At 38.1% G+C, this 22,999-nt stretch overlaps 1 protein-coding gene across 1 annotated transcript in view; it reads left to right on the top strand.

The window, feature by feature from the left end:
- Grm8 (glutamate metabotropic receptor 8) overlaps positions 1 to 22,999 on the top strand; it is a 729,702-nt gene that overhangs the window by 327,291 nt on the left and 379,412 nt on the right. Inside the window, exons 4-6 of the mRNA XM_090333244.1 lie at positions 2,608 to 2,743; positions 3,571 to 3,725; positions 5,447 to 5,584. Of these exons, the coding sequence (XP_090189370.1) occupies positions 2,608 to 2,743; positions 3,571 to 3,725; positions 5,447 to 5,584 (429 nt within the window). The remainder of the gene's footprint in view (positions 1 to 2,607; positions 2,744 to 3,570; positions 3,726 to 5,446; positions 5,585 to 22,999) is intronic.

Raw genomic sequence — 22,999 nt, 5'->3', positions numbered from 1 at the left:
TCTCAGTCTCCTGAGTAGCTAGGAGTATAGGTATGTGCTTTCCACACCTAATAACTATTGAACATTGAATTAATCATCACAACTACTAATGATATATTACTAGTTTAGCTAACTACAGGATCATAAGCAATCCTTCCTCATGAAGGGCATAATGTAAGGTGGGTAAGAGCATTTTCAGTACTGTTCCCAAACTTAACAACAAACCTTCGATACTATAGCTCTTGTCAATCATCCATTTTTGCGGCATACGTTTAGTGTGATCATGAACATTGGAGACCACTGTCAGGTGCCAGGCATTTCTTCTTTGCATGGCTACCTCAGTTTTCTTCCTAAAGCATAAAGATCATGATGGAACTCTCTAGCTTATGAGATTTTAATGGGTTCTCATTGTCTTCGGGATACAGTCTAAATTATTTGATGTTTTATTACATTCAGACTGCTATGACAAATTACCAGGGGTGGTATGGCTCTTAAGCAAAAGAAAGTCATTGGCTTCTGGGAAGGTCTTACTTTTTGATTTACAGATAGCTGCTGTCTTGTCTTTACATGGTGAATGCTATCATGTAGCCTCCTGGGCTCTTTTTGACCATGATATTAATCTCATCCATGCAGGTTCAACATGATTTTATAAAGGATCAATCTTCTAATATCATCACAGTGGGTATTAAATTTTAGTGTACATATAGTTTTTTCTTTGTTATGGTTCTAAGGAACAGGCTAAGGACAATTGCATGATAGGCTCAACCCCTGAGCTATACCCATAGCTCTTTCATGAGTATATTCCAGCAAAATCATTTGACATGACTAATAAACTCATTCTCAGTCTGGGCTTGGTTTTTTCTTTGCAATCTCATCTTAAGTGAATATAAACCATTATCAAGTGAGGTCATTCTATGCCTTAGACTCTGCCATAAACATCTCACTTTTCTCCCTGTATGAATTTGTATTTGTTGCTTAAAAGTCAGCTCTTTCAAGCACTTTTGTTATTTCTTCACCTGTGCTTTCATTCTTGGTACATTTTCTTCAACTCTATACTTAATTACATGGTTTAATACATAGTTCTTATAATAATTTATTGGAATGTTTATCTCTCAGACTAGATTGTAACTCAAGGATTACACTGTGCATTCCCAGTGTTAGTCTGAATGCAAAACATCTAACAGCATCACATAATGGTTGGGTGCCTGAAGATATTGCCAATTGTTTGGAAGTAAAACTGCCTTTACTTAGTGAAGTTGCTCTACAAATGTTGATTTAATTCTTAGCTAACTGAAAGAAACTTGTTTAAATCATAATGCAATTGAAACCTTTTTCTAATATTTCTTTTCTAGTATGAGAAGATAATATGTTTTCTCTCTGCTTCACAGCAGTGTGAGGGAACTTCTTTCTTTCCTTTTCACCCTAGCCTATGGGAGACCTTTTCTCAAATTTTCTCTCATTACCTTAGAAGGAGATATCCCAAGAAGAAATTCCTTCCTCCCTCCCTCCCTCCTCCCTCCCTCCCTCCCTCCCTCCCCTCTCTTCCTTTCCCTTCTCCTTCCCTCCCTCCCTCCCTCCCTCCCTCCCTCCCTCCCTTCCTTCTTTCCCTCCTTCTTTTCTTCCTTTCTTCCTTCTTTCCTGTCTTCTCTGTCTTACTTCCTTTCTTCCCTTCTTTTCTCTTTTCTTCCTTTCTTTTTCATTCTTTTTGCTATGCTATTAAGATGTGATTTCTAGCAAGGTGCTTGGTGACTCACACTTGTAATCCTAGCTACTCAGGAGGCGGGGATCTGAGAATCACAGTTTTTGTGGGCAGCCAAGGCAGGAAAGTGTAGGACATTCTTACTTATCTCCAGTAAGCACCAAATGTACACACACACACACACACACACACACACACACACACACACACACACACAGAGCCAGAAGTGGAGCTGTGACTTACGTAGTGGGGTAGTGGGGTGCTATCATTGAACCAAAAAGCTTAGGGATAGTCCTTAAGCTCTTAGTTCAAGCTCTAGGTCTAGCAGAAGAAAGAAAAAAAATATGCCAGATCTGTCATTTTGATTTTTGTAGTTGAGATATATATGTAACTGAGGACTGCATCTTCGAGTGGTGTCTGTATCTTCTAGCCTTGAAGAAAGTTTTGCCTTATACCATATCATTGAGATGATCCATGAGACTCTGTTTTGCTATAGCCCTACACACAATAAAACAAAATTAGCTTTAAATAGGATCTACTAGTAAATAAAAGCAACAAAAAATGTCGTTACTTAAGAGACAGTTTCAGTTTTTCTTATTTCTATCTGTTTTCCTTTGGCTTATGTTAAATAAATCAGCACAGGCCTCTTCCTTCCACTCTTTGACCCTTCTCTCTCATCTTACGCATGTTCCTTTCCTCCCTATATCTGCAAAAATGATGTTTAAATTTTAATAAAAAAACTCATATATTGATGAGTAATTGATGCCACTTATTTAAATGTCTATATTGTTTATTTATAAGCATGATTATTTTGAGAATGTTTTAGAAAAAATATACCACATGGACTCCTTTTATAAAGTAGTTAACCTCATCAAATTATAAATAAATTCTCTTTCTGAACCACCTTTTTTTTTTTTTGCACTCAATAGGTGGTGTTTGCATTGCTCAATCACAGAAAATCCCACGGGAACCCAGACCTGGTGAATTTGAAAAAATTATCAAACGCCTGCTAGAAACACCTAATGCTCGAGCAGTGATTATGTTTGCCAATGAGGATGACATCAGGTGCGGATTACTTCCCTTCAGTATATAGGATCAGATTTGTCCTACATCCTTTTCAAATATATCTCCTGTGCATGCTCATTGTGAAATCTTCTGAGATTCCGCTGGAATTGTTAAGTCCTTTTGCAATTACAGACTGCCTTCTGCTAGAGATACAAGAGCCTTTGGTTTCCATGTCTTTTGTGCCTGAGTGGAAAGCCCGACTGAACAAGATGAGATAAATAAGGATGATAGACACAGAGATGGAACAAGGTTAAGGATAAGGCTAATTAACGTGTGGTACAGTTGAAGTCCCTGCTCTATTTCCTTTAGGAACCGATAAGACTCAGGCAGTTAGAATGATTGACTAATTGTTTAACTGTGACCTATTGAGTGTGTTTAATTTCATAAAGTGGTTGCCTTTGTTTGCTTCTATTGCTGTAATTAAATGTCACCGACTGGATAATTCATAAAGAAAACTTCATTGAGCTCGTGGTTCTGGAGATCTAAGAGAGGGCTCCAACTTCCACTTATCCACCAAGGTTTTTCTTTAAGGGTCAAGAGATAGAGGAGAGCTTCACGTGGCAAGGTAGAGCAGCTTCTTGCTCAGTCTTCTCCTCTCCTCCTAAAGTTGTTAATGCCATCCTGGGGCCACACTCTCATGGCCTCATCCAGTCCAAATTGCCTTCCAAGAGCCCCAACTCTGAGAAACTAGCATATGATGTTGAAGATTTCTTTACTCATGAAATTTGTATGAGATATATTCAAAGCATAGTGCTGGTCTTATAAAATGCATAATTCTACTGTTCTGTAATGAATACGTCACGCTGTCTTTCTTTATATTCCTCTAGGAGAATATTGGAAGCAGCAAAAAAATTAAACCAAAGTGGGCATTTTTTATGGATCGGCTCAGATAGCTGGGGATCCAAAATAGCACCTGTCTATCAGCAGGAGAAGATTGCAGAAGGTGCTGTCACCATTCTGCCCAAAAGGGCATCGATCGATGGTAAGGACTTAGTTTTTATTCTTCCCGAACTAAAATACAAAAGCAAAAACTGGTTATTAGAACAAAATGAAAGGCACTCATTATTGATAACTTTGAATAGAAATTTTAGCTCTGATAATATAATTGTCCTTTCAGTAACTATCTAACCTAGCATGTTTTAAAGAATAGCCATTAAACCTTTGCTTTATGAAAAAGAACTATAGTTAGTAGTCGATATTTTTGATAATTGTATTTTAGTTTTGCATATGTCCATGGGCATATTTGAAGGTTATAGCCTGTTTTGGGGGAAAGAACTTAATTAGCAAAAAACTAAATACAGAATTGTATTTTTTATTGTAATGAATAGAAGGGTTAAATTATATTCACCAGATAGAAGGTGCATTACTTCACATACATTGATACCCTTTCTCATGTCTTGGCCCCCATTTCCCTCCCCCCACCCCGGCCCTTCATCTTGTTTTCCTCCCTTCTCAATCCAATTTCAAATAACCAAATAGGCGTATATACAATATATCAGATAACAATGTGAAATACTGTTACAATATGGATAGCCAAGGGACAGCAAAAGGAATGAGAGATAACATAGTACATTAAGGACAGCAATCACTCGTTAAAAGGCTTTTGTTTCTATATCCTGGAGGTCCTTTCATTTAGTGTCCTACTGTATGGCCTTATGTATCTAGGTTTTGTTCTCTTGTAAATCTCTGCTAGGAGAGCCCAAGGTTTATGACAAATAAATTTAATTGGAAAGATTTGGAAAGAAATGGAGCATGTGTGTGTGTGTGTGTGTGTGTGTGTGTGTGTGTGTGTGTGTGAGAGAGAGAGAGAGAGAGAGAGAGAGAGAGAGAGAGAGAGAGAGAGAGAGAGAGAGAGAGAAAGAGAGAGAGGTTTGAAAGCAAAGCTCTCCAAAGGTTTTGACAAAGACTAGAATTCTTAGTTTTGAAATTATCTTTTGGTGTAAGGCATTATTTCCAGATGATCTCCTTTCAATGAGATGGTTACCTAAGAAAGATAATCCCTTAGCCTACTTGCCCAAGGCCACATAAGATTAGCAAAGATTGCTTTAGTGAATCAACTAAAAATGAAACACATAGGATGGATCACTTTTTGAAGTGGGTAGAGACATTGGAAAGTTCTGGAATACCGATCCATGCTAAGGAGAAGAGAAAGATTAAAGAAGAAGGGGAAGAAAAGGAAAAGAGAAAGAAAGAGTAGGAAGGGGAGGAAGAAGAGGAAGAGGAAGAGTTGTAATCTGAATACTCAGAAACATCTAGAACACAATATGAGGCCACTGCTGGCTGCCTGGGTAATTCAGAGTTGAGGGAAGCATTATGAACTTCGATGGTAATAGGTATAGAATTCCCTGTTTTTCTCTGACTCTTCTGTTTTGGGGAGAGGAAAGTTTGGTGACTGTTCACTGATCCTTCTTGGCTTTTGTTGTGAATTCTTATTTCTAGGCTACTGGCTAGAAATAAATCATTACTCCAGCAATGATTGTAGCATAGTTTCTTTCTTTCTTTCTTTTTTCTTTTTGTTTTACTGTGCCTGTTTTTTAAATTTTTTATTGTAATTAATAGAGGGTTACATTATATTCGCCAGATAGAAGGTGCATTCTTTAATAATCATTGTGTGGCACAGCTTCTATTCAAAATTCAGTTTGCAGACAAATTTTTGAATTTGAAAGAAAAATATTAAAATTGTATCTTTCTTCTTTAAAATAGGATTTGACCGATATTTTAGAAGCCGAACTCTTGCCAATAATCGAAGAAATGTGTGGTTTGCAGAATTCTGGGAGGAGAATTTTGGATGCAAGTTAGGATCACATGGAAAAAGGAACAGTCACATAAAGAAATGCACAGGTAGGTGGCCACTGGAATTGCCCTGGTACATTTCTTCTGGCATTACCTGGCAAATGACCTGCTTTTCTGTGACTAGCAATAAATATGTCTTCTATTTCCTTATGGCTCTTGTTATAGTTTCTCAGCAGGAGTAAGCAGGCACAAATTATTCAATAAATATGTTTGTTGGCTTATAGTTGATCAACAAGCTCTTTATTGAGGCTGTACTATGTACCCAGCATTTCACATCTTATCGGGTAGCATTTATTAACTGTCTACTGTGGGGAAAGCACTTTATTAAGTTTATGGAGAAAAGTAAGGTTTTATAGAAACTGTTCAGTCCTGTGACAGCTACATGTTTTGGTACATTCTCCTTCCCCTCTGTTTCACTTTGTTTGAGGTGCTATGTCAAGTGGCAAAGCAGACATACTATCAGAGAGAAGACAAAAATGTGGAAAAGGGTGTTATTCTGTAAAGGAACCTGACTTTAGGCACCTGTGTCAAATTCTGAACAGAAGCAGCTCCGTGAGAAAACAGGACAGAAGACAGAGCACTGTGCATCCAGAGTGAGAGTGATAGTGATGAATTTAACAGAATAGGTCACACATGGCCTTGAAATCCTTCCTAAAGTTTTGGCTTTAACTTACTTATATGGTAGACAGAAGGCACTCACATATCCATTTCAAGGGAGAAGTTTTCAAAACTATTTTTTGGTAATGTAAGTATGCGGAGGGCTATGAGAAGTATGAGGAGACTGGGGTTCATGTGAAAGAAAAGTCAAACAAGTCATTGAGGAGTTCTCCAGCAGTCTTGGTGAGGATGTCCTGCCACCTGCACAAGTGCTGGAAAGATACAGGAAATGCAGGACATGTTCAGAAGATGTTTTAGTGGGTTTATTTTATTTTATTTTATTTGGTTGCTGTTTGTGTGTTTAATTTTCTGATAATGGTCCTAGGACCTAAACTCGGGGCCTATGATCTATCCCTGAGCTTTTGTGCTCAAGGCTAGTATTCTGCCACTTGAGCCACAGCTTCATTTCTATCTTTATGGTGGTCAATTGGAGGCAAGGACTTTTCTTCCTGGGCTGGCTTTGAACCATGGTCCTCAGATCTCAGCCTCCTGAGTAGCTAGGATTACAGATCTGAGCCACTGGTGCCTGGAGCCACAAGTAGGCTTTATTGTACAAGTGAGGGACTCACAATGGGGTAGGGGATGGGGAAAAGATGGAAGTTTGTAATGGTGCATTTCTGTTAGGGAGGTCAAGCAAAACAGTGATACAATTCAACAGAATGAAGAGGAATTTGATTTGGTCCAATACAGCTCCATGGAATTGCCCAGCAGGTGGCAGCATAATGTCTTGGACCATCCAATGTGTTTGCTAGGGAGTCATAGAGGAAGATTGAGAGTTAAAGGCCAGGATAGAGAAAGAATTGCCACAGGGAAGTAAGGGGGGGGGGGATGTAGAGTTTTGATAGAAGAGTCTCGAGGAGAAAGCAAGAAAAGAAACAGAATGATGGTCTTGAGAGGGAGGGAGATGAATGGAGAATCATATCATCGCAGTCTCCAGCAGAGAAGCTAGCTTGATAGATCAAGGGCAGTTCTGCTGTGCCATAGAGAGATCTGGCTGAGACAGAAGTGTGAGAGGGGTACCAAGACACTGAGAGGTTCAATAGGAACAAAAGAAAAGAATTAGAAGAAAAGATGCTTTGTCATAAAATTTGGAAAAGTGAAAGAAGGTAGGTAGAGTAAGAGATGAGAAAGAAAAGGGAGGAAAAGGCGAGTGTAAGAACAATTTCAGATAAAACAGGGGTAGATGAATCAAGAGATAAAGAAGGGGAGAATACAGATAGGAATCCAATGTATAGGTACAAAATTCAGAAGAGTGGGGGATGGGGTGGATAGAGGAGGGCTGGGTGAGAATATCGAGAGGGGTAATGTTGATCAAGATATACTGTATTCATAAACTGCGTTGTTAAATAGCAACTCTTTGTACAATAAGCAATTTAATTGGTTTGTTGTACAATACATATTGGTGGCAAGTTGGCTTCACAATCCTTTGATTTATATGGGTGTTGCTGGGGTTTGTAATAGCTTGTTCGATTACAACTTTTTCTAGTGTTTGGGTGCTGGGACAAACAAATTTAGGGAACTGGCTTAGTCGGCAGATTTCTCTGTAAATCCCATTGTGGAGGATATTAAAATAACTGTTCCGAGGTAGAAAGCAAAAGCAAATAAATATTGAAATGTTCTGACTTAGTTTTTTTTTTCTTTAAGAAAGAACCCATGGAAGTTTCCAAATGTGGAGAGGAGATACCTGTGTCTCATATTATTGACACATTCAGATTTCATTTCTGTTTAGGGGAAAGATGGAAGAAGGCCTAGTATATTAATGGTCAAGTATACTCAGGAGGAATAGTTTATAGTATACTCATAAGTAGTGGGGGCTAGGGTTTGAAAATTATTTTTAAAGTTGGCTTTAAAATGTTCTTGTTTGGCCGGGAGTTTGGCCTAGTGGTTAAAGTGCTTGCCTAGCATGCATGAAGACCCGGGTTCGATTCCTTGGTACCACATACATAGAAAAAAAAAGCCAGAAGTGGTGCTGAGGCTCAAGTGGTAGAGCTCTAGCCTTGAGAAAGTCCAAGGACAGTGCTCAGGCCCTGAGCTCAAGCCCAGGACTGGCAAAAAAAATGTTCTTGTTTGCTGAATAGCCTCTTAGCTATTCAGGAGACTGAATTTGAGGATGGAATTTAGCCAGGGCAGGGAATCCCATGCCTCTTATCTCCAATTAAGTATCAAAGTGTTGGTAATGAAAGTGTGGATCAAATGACAGAGGAATAGTTTAGGGATAGCATGTAGGCCCTGAATTCAAGTCCTAGTAATAGCCCTGACAGATAGACAGACAGACAGACAGACAGACAGACACACACACACACACACACACACACACACACACACACACACAAAATGTTCTTCTTTAACTGTTTAGACTGGGAGAAAAACCAAGGAACTCTGAGAGTAAGATATGGTAACAGCCATTGTTCCCACATATACTAGAGCATTATCTGCGGGTTAAAGGTGCTGGGTAATATTTCACATTAGATAGTGATAATCTAAACATAGTTATTGGCTTCTATTGAAGGTAATGTTGGCAATATACTTACATGGATAAAAGGAGTGAGCAGCGTTGAGTCTTCTAGATTATTAATTTTCAGAAGTCAGAATATCTTCCAGCAGCAAGGAGCATCCTCTTTCCAACATTACCTCAGTTTCAACTGTTTTCTGGGATGATTCTCCCCTGTGACCGTCATCCCCACCCCTCCCTTCTCATGAAAGCTTTCAGAAAGATGTGCTAGCGGAACCCACTTTTGATATGCTGGCCAAATTCCAGCATGGTAGGTAATCCCTACCATGCACTTAGCTATTTATGTAGTTATTATTGCTTCTGAGAGCTGTTGAGTTCTGAAAACTACCACTACTTAATCCTACTTAAAATTCCCTTTGTCTTTCTCCAGAAGAGAAAATGCACTCTTTTATGCTTGTTATCAGTAGTGATGGCTGTTATTTTATAGATATTGAGCTGACCTCTCTCTCCTTCCTTCTCCCATTCTACTCTCAGCCTTAAGGCTTTCTACTCCTCAAAAGCCAGACACTTAAAGACCCCTCTGATACAAGCATCTCCATCATACACCTTCATTTTTTACAAATCTGTTTCTCTAGGTAGTCTCCTGCCTCAACCATTCACTATTTCCCTTCATTGCCTCCTGATTGTTTCTCTCTCTTCCCATCTTTTCTTTTATTTGGCACTATTTTGTCCAGCAATGAAGATTTTCTTCAGAGCTATTCTCTGACATATTAAAGACTGTCATTTCCATGTTTTTGCTTCTCAAGTAAGGAGTCAATGGTGAATTTTGCGGAGTCCTTTCCATGGCTGCTCAAATTGTTATCTTAAAGGCAGAGTCCTCTCAGCTTGCAATGTGTCTTTGCTGTGATTTTTCCACCAGGAATTGTAAGTGGCTCTTCCTTGCCAAAAAAGCATCTATATGTCTGGGTACATGTTCATAATCCTAGAACTTGAGAATCTGAGGTGAGACAATTGTGTGTCCAGGGCTACCAACATAGTAAGACAAAACCTAGTGAAGCCTATAAAACATAGTGAGAACTTTTTTCTGAACAAGCAAACAAACCAACAAACAAAAAGATACATAAGACAAAGAACATGGCCACATCCTTTGACCAACCAACCCAATAAATCCAATCAGTTCCATAGAGTACCTTGCAGTCATTCATTCATTCACTTGATTCATTTGAATAACCCACGGTGTGCCAGGCAAATGCATTATAGGTCTAGAGAGAAACACTAGAACTTCCTGGTCCCCAGGATTTCACAAAGATATGCACACTTGTCTCTTTGACTCTGAAGTGCTTTCCTTGCCTGCTAGGTTTTAATCCTCAGCCAGGGGATCAGAGCCCTGCAGCTTAGCTAGCATATAGCTGACACTCAGATACTAAATGGTGGTGAGCGGATGTTACACAAAATGGCCTATTGATTCTTATTTATGATGATAGAAATAGTGGTAATGGAAAAAGCAATGCCCAAATATGTTTCTTCCCACAAACAAGCAATATTGTCAGTGAACCAAATAGCAGGCTCAATAATTAGCTCCTGGAAAGTCTGGTCAGTTTATTTTCTAGTGTCAGAATAACTGAGTCATTTTTTTCCAGATATAGCCATCTCATAGTACCCTTCAATTGGCTCTGGAAGGCTATGCGAGGAGAAAGCTCTTTCTCATTTGGCCCTGGCTCATGAGATCCTTGAGAACGAGTTGGGTGGTTATCATGAGGGACAGATTTCTAACATTTGGTCTGGTGATACAGCATGAAAGGGTCTCAGGATGTTCTTTCTAGAACTTAAATGTGTTCTGGCACTCCTGTTTCCTTTGCTTAGAGTAAAACTCTGACAGGGATAACAAGTTTACATTAGCCCTCTAAGGTGGCCTTTGGACCATGTGATATTGTTCTTGGGAAATAAAATGCTCAAACTCTCAGAATGACTTCTCTATGCCATTTCTTAGGTGCCATATTGAATTCCAATAGCTACATCTGAGATGAGAAAATAGGCATTGATTTCAGACACATTAGATTTTAGGATTTAAAGCCAGAATTCAAGATCAAAATCATGCTCTAATCTTCTAGATGAGGAAATTAGAAACCAGAGAAGTGAATTATTAAAAACAACAGTGTTAGTCTTAGAGACGCAACTAGAACCCTGGTGTCTTTTATTTGAATTTGTCCTTGACATTTATACCCTCAATTCATTTTATTATTTACTTAGTTCAGAATTGCTGCCACATACGTGACAGAAATTTTTTGTTTGCTCCTTATGATTCTTTATATGTGACACAATGCGTTGCAGGATTTGAAAACCACCACGTATAAAAATAAAATATATTGGCTGTTGCCTAATTTTACACAAAATATTAAACATTTTAATATTTTTTCCTATTGATTTTCAGTTCTATGTGTAGATTTTCTGAAAAAGCACAAACCTTTTTATAGAGTTTTCTGCTTCTTCCCTGACATCTATGAGTAGTACTAGTAGTACATTTAGGGGAAAAAAACAGAAATGTAAAAGGAAAAAGCTACAGTTTGTAAGTTTCTATATCTCAAAGTCCAGTGGCACTGAATTAAAGCAATTTACTTTGTGAAGTTACAGTTAGTTCAATCACTCACCCCTTACTTAAAAAAAATAAGGGCAAACATAATGCTAGGCGTAGGTGTCTCACTCCTGTAATCCTCGCTACTCAGAAGGCTACGAACTGAGTATTATAGAACAAGGTAACCCAGACAGAAAAGTTCATAAGACTCTTATCTATAATTAATCCCCCCCAAAAACACCAAAAGCGAAACAAGTAAACATGAAAAAAGAAAAAAAACAGAAGTGGATCTGTGGCTGTGGTTCAATTGATAGAGCACTGTTCTGAGCTCAGAGGCTCTGTGACAGCACCCAGGCTCTGAGTGCAAGCTCCAGGACTGGCACCAAAAGAAGAAGCAGCAATTTGAGGATAGTATCTCTAAATGTGCCCAGAAATCACTCAGGTACCCTGTAAAGATGAAGATTCAGATTTGTTGGTCTAGAGTGAGGCATTTAATGTATTTTCAACAGTTCCCGGGTGACCTGGGATGCGCTTCAAGTCAAAGGAATGTAAGAGTTAGTTTTTAATGATACCAATAGCAACTGAAGCTTAATTAGCAGGATAAATAGTCAACTGTACTAAGGATTACTGATAAGCTCAAGGTGTCTTACAGAGGATCATGGGAATAAAAATTTGAGTGTAAATCATCAAATGCAAAATAAAGTTGAATCAGGAGCCTGTGTTGTATATACCAGCTTCAATAAGTATTTTGATCAGTAAAGTGTAAAGAGGCAGTAATATGTGTATGTGTTTTCTTATAAGGGAAGCCTAATTGCTAAATTTAAAGAAATGTATACAGATGCACCTGCATCGTTAAAATATGCAAGTAGATTATAGTTTGCCATGTCAATAGCCAAAAATATTCTGAAAACTTAAATTATACTTTCAACTATAAGTATACATAGAGCAAGAAAGCCGGGTTTCATGCTTTTGCCAGGGCAGGTGTAGGACTGCAGTCTTCCTGTCTTTACCACCCAAATATCTGAGAGATTATCTCAATGTTTTCATTTTTCAGAAATCAAGGTCTATCTGGCCTACATGAGTTATCAAAAGACAATGGCAAGGGGTAGTTTTGGAGTTTGATTTGATGTCAGATTCTTTTCTTATTCCTGTCTTGTTCTGAGGGCCTCTTAATAGGGCTGAGTTGATCTTACCTGTTACTATCCTTTCTCTGGTAGAGTGACCTGTTTCCCAATGGCTAGCCAAGGTTAAATATCCTATGTGAATCTCTTGTGACTATTCAGGGAATCATATTGATGTTCTTCATCTGGAAACACTAATTTTGTTACTTTTGGAAGTATTTCGAGTAAACTTCAAGAATACATAAAATGTTCACACTTTATAAACAATACTCAAAACAGAACAATGCTCATTTCATAAAATGCTCATGAATTTAATAGTTTTAGAAATCCTTTCTGCAAAACAACAGATTTTGGCTTTATGGATATAACTGAGTGTTGAATGTTAGCTGGATGATTTCTGGAGTATTGCACCAAACAAATAAAAAATGTAAAAGAGAAAAATATATAATAAAAAATGCCAGCTGAGAATTTTTGAAAACCACTTATTTGAAAAAACCACAGTAAGACTTGGGTAAATGTAGATGACAGAGAGTAGAAAACAAGAAATTGTCTTCTCTTCAATTGTAATTAAACACTAATTGAGAGAATGGTTTCATTCAAACCAAGCCCAAAAGAAAAAAAACAAATACATAGATGGCTTAGTAACAGGAAAATTTAACATCCTTACTCCCCCCAAAAGTACAAGCAAGTGAAATACTATGGATTAATTATATGACAAAGAAAATATTTTAATAAGATTCTTTCCTAGGTTTCCTTTAAGCCCATGAAATTTGATTGAGTGCTTTAGTTATTGGAACAGTAAAGTAAAAGAGAATTAACCTAAATTCTTATACACATGTCTAAACAAAACAGCTAGCTGGCTGAGCAGAGCCAAATATGAGACCCAAAACAAAGGATTTTCTGAATTTACAATTGTTAGTTGAGAAAACATCCTAGAGAATCCTGATTTATTTTTTGTTATTGGGAACACTTCTATATTGTGGTAAATATCTCTACTCAAGGAGTGTATGCTTTATGAAGACACAATTGTTAGAAAAATTAACCAATTAGTATGTAGATTACTTACAAAAGCTTTGTTGGCCTTTTTTTCCCCATTCCTGGGCTTGAGCTCAGAGCCTGAACATAGTCTTTGGGCTTTCTCAAGGCTGGAGCTCTACCATTTGAGCCTCAGCATCACTTCCAGCCTTTTCTGTGTACATGGTCCTGAGGAATTGAACCCAAGACTTCATGCATGTTAGGAAAGTACTCTTTTTTTCCATATATTTTTTATTATAATTAATAGAAGGGTTACATTATATTCACCAGATAGAAGGTGCATTACTTTTCATACATTTATACCCTTTCTCATGTCTTTGTCCCCATTTCCTTCCCCCCATCCCTGCCCCTCATCTTGTTTTCTCCCCTTCCCTATCTGATTTCAAATAACCAAATATGCCTATATACAATATATCAGATAACAAGGTGAAATACTGTAACAATATGAGATAGTCAGGGGCCAGCAAAAGAGATGAAAGATACAGCAAGCATTTTTAAGACTTCCGCCCCAGTGTTAGTCTTTTAAATAATTTTGGCCTGAACTTCATTATAGAGCTGTAGATGGTACATGGTACCTAGTTTAGTGTGAACTCAATAAAAATGTATGTATATATATTCACATATATATGCATATAGTGTAAATGTCATTTGTGTTTGATAGCCAGGTACTCTATCACTTGAATCCTTTCCGCATTCCTATTGTTTGTAGGTTTCTTTCTTTTTTTTTTTCTTTCGGTTGGTCATGGAGCTTGAACTTGGGTCTGTCCCTGAACTTTTTTGCTCAAGGCTAACACTCTACCACTTGGAGACTCAGCACCACTACCTGTTTTCCAGTGGTTAACTGGAGACAAGATTCTCATGGGGACCTTTCTGGCCTGAGCTGGCTTTCAACCACAATTCGCAATTCTCACATCTCAGCTCCCTGAGTAGCTAGGGTTGCAGGTATGAGCCACCGGTGCCTGGATGTTTTTAATGTTTTTTGTTGTTGTTGTTTTGTTTTGTAAAATCTTGTGCTTTTTCCTGAGAGGATCTTAGATGTCTATCCTCTTACCTCCATAGGCAAAGTGGCTGTGATGTAGGTGTATGCTACCGTGATACTTAGCTTGATTTTGATATACTTTCTCTCTAACAATTGGTCAAGCTGGTCTAAACAATTATCTTTATCTTCCTGAGTAGCTGATACTGTAGGTGTGGGTCACAATTCCCTGCTCTAACACATTAAAATTTTCATTTATACTATTTAAGTAGACAACACTTTATGCTCATACTACTTCTACTGAGGTAACAGAACAATGGAAACATCACCTGGACAATATGGTGGAAAATACCAGTTAAGAACATGCTCAGGCATGTTTATTTACTGATGTATTGCCTCATCCTTCAAGAACATAGATTTCATAAAGGAAGAGACCTTTTGTTTCATTGTCTGCTGTATCCAATGCTTCAGATAGATTTTGGCACAATTGGACCTCCTTGAGTTGTTGATGAATCTCTTATCCAGTTCAGCTTTTATTTACTATCTGAATTTATTCAAGCACTGTCTAGTAGGCATCAGTGGAACATCACTGAACTAAACAGAAATGAACTTTATTTTTACAGACAATTGGGAAGATGAACAGTTAAGCAAAATTCTTGTGATGAAATACAATAGGGACATATACCAGGGACAACTAATGTAGAATAAGGGAGAAGAGAGATCATTTAAGCTTAGATTAAAATAAGCAAAAATTAGGTAAGCTGAAGAATTTATTGTAGAAGGATCATTTCGGGTAGAAGGCAAAGAGAGACCAGGAGACAGAGATGAGAGGAACAGGGCAAATTCAAAATTGCTGTTGGGGAGAGTTGCTAGGGGAATAGGAAAGAAGGAAGAGCAGGAAATACAAGATTTTATATGCTTCACGAGGGAGCTGAAATCTGTTTTGAAAGGCAATGAACAGGCACTAAAGGGTTTTAAGCAGATTGGTGACATAATCGGATTTCCATTTCAGAAAGATGATTCTGGCTGTAGTGTGAAGGATACATTGGAGAGGCATGACACTGGGGGTAGGGGCACAGAGATATTTGAACCATTCCTCCAGAGATCATAGTGGCCTGAGTTCTGATGGCTGCATTGAATTGAGGAGAGATAGAATATTTCTTAAGAGACATATGCAGTAGTTAACTAGGACATCTTTAAGGAGAGGATGGACGAGTCATGGTCAATACTGGAGAGGGATGGAATAGGAAATCCAATGAGTGGTTGAGAAAGTATTCCCAATATCAATGTTTGGTGGAGCAGGGGAAGAGGATGATGGGTTTTTCTGGGGCACACCGAGTTTACGGAACCTGTGAGATATAAGAGCGGCTGAGGTCTGAGATGTAGTCATTTATATGACTGTTGTTAAAATTTTTTATTTTATTATCAGAGTGATATATAGAGGGGTTGCAGTTACATTCATAAGGTAGTGAGTACATTACTTCTTGAACATTGTTACATCTTCCCATGTTTTTCTCCCACTTTCCTTCCTCCTACCCCCTTCCTAGTTGTAAAGTTCATTTCCAACATATTGTCTTGTGAATATCACTGTTACACTGGTTCCCCCTTGTCCTTTGTCTCATCATCTTGTTTCTTCCTTTCCTTTCCCTGCTTCAAATAAACAAATAAATGTATATATAGTATACCAGGTACCAACATCAGATATGGCATCTACAGAGGATAAATCATAAGGGAAAGGGAAAAAAGAGAAAAACAGAAAAAAGGTAAAGCAATAATTTCACATAGTACATTATAAACAACAACCCCAAAGATAAAGATCATTTCCTTATCCTGGAGTTCATTTTGTTTAGCCTCATCCTCATGGTCACATGTACATACCGTTTGAGCTATTGCGCTCCTATGCTGGGGAAATCCTAGATGCATCCTAATGCTTACAAATGAAAGAAACCATGAAGCTTATGTTACTTTGGGTCTGGCTTACTTCACTTAAAATGATGTTTTCCAAGTTTTTCCATTTCTTTACAAATGGGGCCATGTTATTCTTTCTGATGGCAGCATAGAATTACATTTTGTAAATATACCACATCTTCTTGATGCATTCATCCACTGGATTGGTTCCATACCTTAGTTATGGTAAATAATGCTGCAGTGAACAATGGTGTTCTAGTAGCTTTAGTATGTTCTTGTTTGTGGACAAATACCCAAAACTGGGAATTGCTGGATAATAGGGGAGCTCTTTTGAGGAATCTCTATTCTGCTTTCCAGAGTGATTGAATAAGTTTACATTTCTCTAAACAGTGCAGTAGTATTCCCTCTGGCCACATTCCCACCAACATCTGTTATTATTTGTTTTCTTGATAATGGTTATTCTAACTGAGGTGAAGTATAATCTCAATGTTGTTTTGATTTGCATTTCTTCATGTGTTTATTGGCCATTCTTAGTCCCTATCCAGAGAAGTCTTTTTATTTATTTAGCTCATGTCTTAATGGGGCTGATTGTTTCTCTGAGGATTGTTTTTTGAGGGTTTAATTTTTTTGAGCTCTACATATGTTTTTGACATGAAGTGCTTGTCTATTGTATAGCTAGTGAATATCCTCTACTCGGTGGGCTTTATTTTGTTTTATATTTTATTTTATTTTATCTTGCTGGCTATGTCTTTTGCTGTACAGAAGCTCTGCTGTTTATAAATCCCATTTGTCCAACCTTACTTTGATTTGTTGTGTTTCTGGGCCATTATTAAGAAAGTTTTGACCCATGCCAAGCAGCCCAAGTGTGTCTCCTATCCTGTAAAAATTTCAGGGTATCTGTTTTTACCCCAAGGTCTTTGATCCATTTCTAGTTGATTCTGGTACAGGGTAATAAATAAGGATCCAGTTTTAGTTTTCTACAGGTATTTATCCAGTTCTGCCAGCATCATTTGTTGAAGAGGCTATCTTTCTTCCAGTCATTTGTTTTTGCTCCCTTGTCAAAGATTAGGTGGCCATAGGTCTGTGGGTTCATTTCTGGGTTTTCAGAACTCATCCATTGGTCTTCAGGCCTGTTCTTGTGCCAGTGTCAGACTGTTTATTACTATAGCTTTGAAGTAGATTTTGAAATTTGATATTGATATTCTTCCAGTGATGTCCTTTCTTCTAAGGATTGTTTTTGCTATACGGAGTCTTTATTCCATAGGAATTTTTGGATTGCTTCCTCTATTGTTATTAAAGAGTGACATTGGAATATTGATGGGTATTGCATTGAATTTGTAGATAGCCTATGGCAGTATCGTCATTTTCGAGATGTTGATCCTTCCAATCCAGGAGCATAGGAGATTGTTCTGCTTCCCTAGATCTTTAATTTCCTTTTTCAGGTTTTTAAAGTTTTCATCATACTTCCTTGGTTATCTTAATTCCTAAGTATTTTATTTTATTTTATTTTAGTTTATTGAGGCTATTGTAAAAGGAGTTGCTCTCCTGATATTTATATGACATTGAAATGGAGGAAAGAGATCATGCTACAAAGAAAGTTGATGATACAGGGGATCAGGTGAGAGAGAACCAATAGGTTTACAGAGAGCAAATGGCACAAGGCCCATGGCAGAGCTTGTAGGAAGTTAGTCTTTAGGGGTCATTTAAAGTACTAGACTTCCCTCATGCAATTTCTCTGATAATTCTCATCAAGGGTTAGTAGAGTACCTGTAGCCCTAGCTCAGATTTGTCACCTAGATGCCTCTTTAATGGCTCCCTAGCCATGACTGATTGGCCTAAAGTGAGAGCTTGACCCAAGCTGCATCACCATAGAACTTTCAACGAGCATTTGAAATAGGAAAGGAAATAGAAAGATCGGTCTCTTCTGGGAGTAGATGGGGTTTGAGACTGTGAGACTGTGAGATAATGTGTTTCCAGAAAAATAAGCCAAACGAATACTATGGATATGAGGACAGAATACAGGTGATGGATGCAAAAAGTTAGAACTATAATGAAGCCTTGAGTTGTGCCCTTCCCCTTATTTGCAGATACATGAGATAGTTCAGAGGTCTTCTAACTAAATTTCTTCATCCTTAGCTAGCAACCTGGAATCCACAAATACACAGGATACTAGTGCCTGCCATACAAGATGATTAAAGGACATGGTATGCATAAGGTTGATGACTTGCTACAGAGGGCATATAATCCACACTATTGCTTACTTATCCAATGGAAATTTCCCTTTCCTTTATGTAGAACTTACTGCATTGTCCAATAGTATAGTTGTTAATTACATGTGGCTCTTGATTCCTTGAAATATGGCTAGTATAAAGTGTGGAACTGGGCTAGGAAGGTGACTTAGTGGTAGAATGCTTTCCTGGTATTCATGAAGCTATGTGTTTGATTCCTCAATATCACATAAACAGAAAAAGCCAGATGTGGTGCTGTGGCTCAAGTGGTAGAGTGCTAAGTATCCTTGAGCAAAAGGTTAGGGTCAATGCCCAGACCCCAAGTTTAAGCCTCAGAACTGGCAAATAAATATGGAACTGATTTTATTTATTTGTGTGTGTGTGTGTGTGTGTGTGTGTGTGTGTGTGTGTGTGTGTGTCAGTGTCTGTGTGTCTGTGTGTTGGTCCTAATGTTTGAACTCAGGGCCTGGGTGCTGTCCTTGTGCTGTTTTGCTCAAAGCTAGTGTTCTACCACTTGAGCAACAGTTCCATTTCTGGCTTTTTTGATGGTTATTTGGAGATGAGAGTCATGTGTTTTCCTGCCTGGGATGGATTCAAACCACAACCCTTAGATCTCAGTCTCCTGAGTAGCTAGGATTATAGACCTGAGACCCCAGTGCCCAGCTATGATTTTTAATTTTCACTTATTTCTATGTGTAACTGTAAGTATCCATATGAAGCTGGTGACTAGCATATGAATAGCAGAAGTCTGGGCTCATAGAACTACAGAACAACTTAGTTTCTGCATAACTGATGTAACTTATTAATCTTGATTGGCCTTTTCTTATTGTAGAAGTAATACCCTGCTGGCCAGTGTTTAACTGAAAGATTAGTTGGCAAACAATTGTAATCAATGAAATAGTTGGAACAATCTCCTAGAACCTTTGGAAAGGGAATGTGGCTGTTGTTGTATTTGTAATTGGTGGCTGGACCTGTAGTGGGAAAATCATACTGAAGACAGCAGGATAGACAAGTGGCTGGAAACTGAGTTCCTGTTTTGACCCTTCGAACCTCTCAGTTTATATGAGATGATAATACCTTCTCCCATTCTGAAAGCCATTTTGCATTAGAGTTCTTGTCTGCAGTTGGAAATGCCCTCTCTCATCCTAATGCATTATAAATAAATGGAAATGATTTATTTGACATGACGTGAACATCACTCATTTTGAAAAGACATAAAAAAATTCAAAATACAATTATTCTTATAGAAAAAATTAAAACTGAAGCCAGTAGAGGAATCCTTATAATACTGATAAAACTATTGATATTTTTAAGTGGATTCGCTGTTGATTACTTAAATTTGACCTCTCAGTGACACAAAATGTAATTTTATTTACAAAAATTAAGATAATATACAGCTTTTTGACCACAGTTCATTGAGATATATTTTTGTGTAAGTTGAAGAATTATAAAACATAAATTATTAGTGGATATTCCTTAACTTACCAGAATAATTTATTTCTAGGTTTCTTTAATCAAAATGTGATTTACTCTGTCAAAGAAAACTTTTTTTGATTGCTTTAGTGCCAGTGCTGGGTCTTAAACTTAGGGTCTGGGTGTTATGCCTGATTGTTTTTGCTGAGAAACATTTGCTGAGTCATTTCTTTCGCTCTACCACTTGAGCTATAGCTCCATTTATGGAGCATTTTGGTGGTTCGTTGGAGATAATCAGATGGACTTTCCTGCATGGGTGGCTTTGAACCTTGTTCCTCAGATCTCAGCCTCCTGAATAGCTAGAATTTCATGTGTGAGCATCTATCAAAATATTTTGCAGGTGATGGTGAAGTGCTGCTGCTTACCACCCAGGTAGGAGATAATTCAGCTAGTGTTTTTTTTTATTTTCAGTGCAGGTGAAAATATGTTCAAAGTGCTGGCAACTCTGTCAATTAGAACATAAAAGTTAAGAGGAATATTTTCTGTGTTTAGCAAAATCCCCTGCCTTATAGGTAGTTATATTCTAGTTTAGTTGGGCAACTTAACCTCTAGCATACTTGCTAAATTTTATTTCTTTCTTGCTTTTAGATTTTGATAGTGATGATAGTAGTTATTATTAGTATAAATACATGGTCGTAAAGACCATGCAGATTGCCGTTTCCCCTTTATGTTATCAAAATTCTACATGGCCAAAACATAGAACTTAAATGTATAGCTCACACTGCTTTCAGAAATGGCATTCACTTCTTTGATGTTTCTTCCCAACATGGGCTGACAAGAGGTTGGATACTAGTCGTGAGAAAGGGTAGTATTCTGACAAATGGGTGATGTCATTTCATGCACATTACTTCCCACAAAAGCCATTAACTGATACATAACTTTTCCACTGCAAGTTTATTTGCCTACATCACTGTGGTTATATGGTTATATGTATATTCTCATTTAGGAAAATGTTGAATATTTTAAAATTAAGGACAGTAATCTGGACTTGAATTCTCCTTTTGGTTCATGGTCCATGAATATAAGAATTGTTGCCGTTCATCCTATGAAAGGGGATATGCTCTACTTGTGTTTCTCCCCACCCAGATTTCTTCTGGAAAGAAAGAAGGCACTGTTGGCTAAGCTGTGAGATGGGAGCAGTAGTTAGCCCTTTGCCAAGACAGATCCAAGACTCCGAACATGCCAACTCAGCAGACTCCAGAGATGTCGAGAGATGATCTAAAACCTGAAAACCTCTCAGGATTCCATGAGACTCAGATAATTTAGAGCCCAAATCTTACTAGCCAACAGAATCAGGGGACATTAGTGAAGGAAGCGAACTTAGAGGTCATTGTCCCCAACATCTTCCAAGCTTCACCTCCTAGGCTGATGTCAAATGAGGACAGGGAGGACATTTTAGTTTCACTGATTCAGTAAAATTCTTGAAGGCTTTTATTGGTACAAAATGAGGCTTTCTCATTGACTCTAAATAGGCTTATTAACAGTACACAGAAGGATTTCTACTGTGATCTTTTGTTTGTCCCTCGTCAGAGGGAAGGCAGAGGTCTGAAGCAGGCTGATAGCTGTGGAAGTGAAAAGTACCCACAGGCCAGAGGGCAGAGAGTGGGCCGACTGCCAGCGTTAGGCTGATACCCAGAGGAGTGTCACTTGTCTGAGCTACTTTTATGAAACAGAAGCCTTCAGTTTTGTATATTTGTAACTAGGAAAGGGAGCAATGCTGAATGAAGCAGCTCCATAGAGCAGAGAAACTAATAATTTATACTGCTGTAGGATGCCCACCTACTCTCCTCCCTGCACCCAAAGAACCAGAGTTTACATTTCAATATATGGCTGCCATCCTGGGAATTCTGACAAGAAGCTTTGCCTAAGGGGGTCCCATTAATTGGTGTGAAGGTTTAATTCAGTGCAGTCCTGGAAACTGTTTAGCTTTTCCTTTTCTGCCTACTGACAGAAAGTGTCCCTGTTGTTGATTTCTTTGTGGGCTTGGTCTGCATGTTCTCTAAGACTGCCGCAAAACTCTCAGCTCCAGCATGCTGTGCGAACTGAATGGCTGACACTCGTCCCCCAGACAACATCGGGTTTGATTAAATGTTTAAATGACCTTTTAGGCGAGATGATTATGAAGATGGGCAAACAGTTTGTTCTTCCCATTATTAATAACTGCAGTATGTAATTTGGGATATGTGTAGAAAGAATTAGTGGAAGTGTGACCAAGAGACTTGGTTCAGGGGGTGATGGTGGTTTTGATAGAAATAAGCAGGGAGTAAGATTTACAAGGAAAGAGCAAATTCAATACACCCCACTTCTCCCTTCTCCCCCTCTTAAATTCAGGCACGCAGCAGGCTGTGTGGCTGATAACTTGCTAATCACACGTGGGTTCCACTGTTAGTCAAGGACACATCTTGGGGCCAGTTATCATTCCCTTTGACTGCTCTCTGGGTGGTTGAGCAGTAACTTTAATATAATAATTATAGTTCAAGAATAGACTTTCTGAAGGCAATTCCCAGGAAAAATACTGCATTCAACTCTACAATACACACAGTATCATTATATCTTTAAAGAACCTTACCAGTTGGTAATAGGTTTTATTTCCTAGATCTTACTTAACTCTCACTAGCTAATTCTAACTCTAGCACTTATGAAAGCAATTGCTCCTGGTGTATTTGTATATTCATGTAACCTCTTCTCAGATCTGATATTCATGCCCTTCTTCTGAGATTGAAAACTCCTTTACTGAAACCCCACATGGACCAAGGTTTTAGTTTCCTTGTCTCTACTTATCATCCACAACTCATGAAGGAGTTAATCTTGTTTAGACATGTATCCAGAACAACATTTCTCTGCTTTTCAAAACTCACCTCTCCTTTCTTTGGTTCTTTACTTGGATTTAGTATATTTGTTTATTGTTACTTAGAATACACACCAGATAGATATCTAAGGTTCATCTCACACAGTCTGTTATGAAGGAAATTGGCTATATTCAAACTTCGTATATGGGAATGTGGTTCTCACTTGGGAAAGGATTATGTTGACCATGAAAA

This window comes from Megascapheus bottae, chromosome 5, assembly GCF_031878675.1.
Source record: "Megascapheus bottae isolate mThoBot1 chromosome 5, mThoBot2.hap1, whole genome shotgun sequence".
Classification (NCBI taxonomy): domain Eukaryota; kingdom Metazoa; phylum Chordata; class Mammalia; order Rodentia; family Geomyidae; genus Megascapheus; species Megascapheus bottae.
The sequence above is the reverse complement of the archived record's forward strand: the minus strand, read 5'-3'. Positions and strand labels throughout refer to the sequence as shown.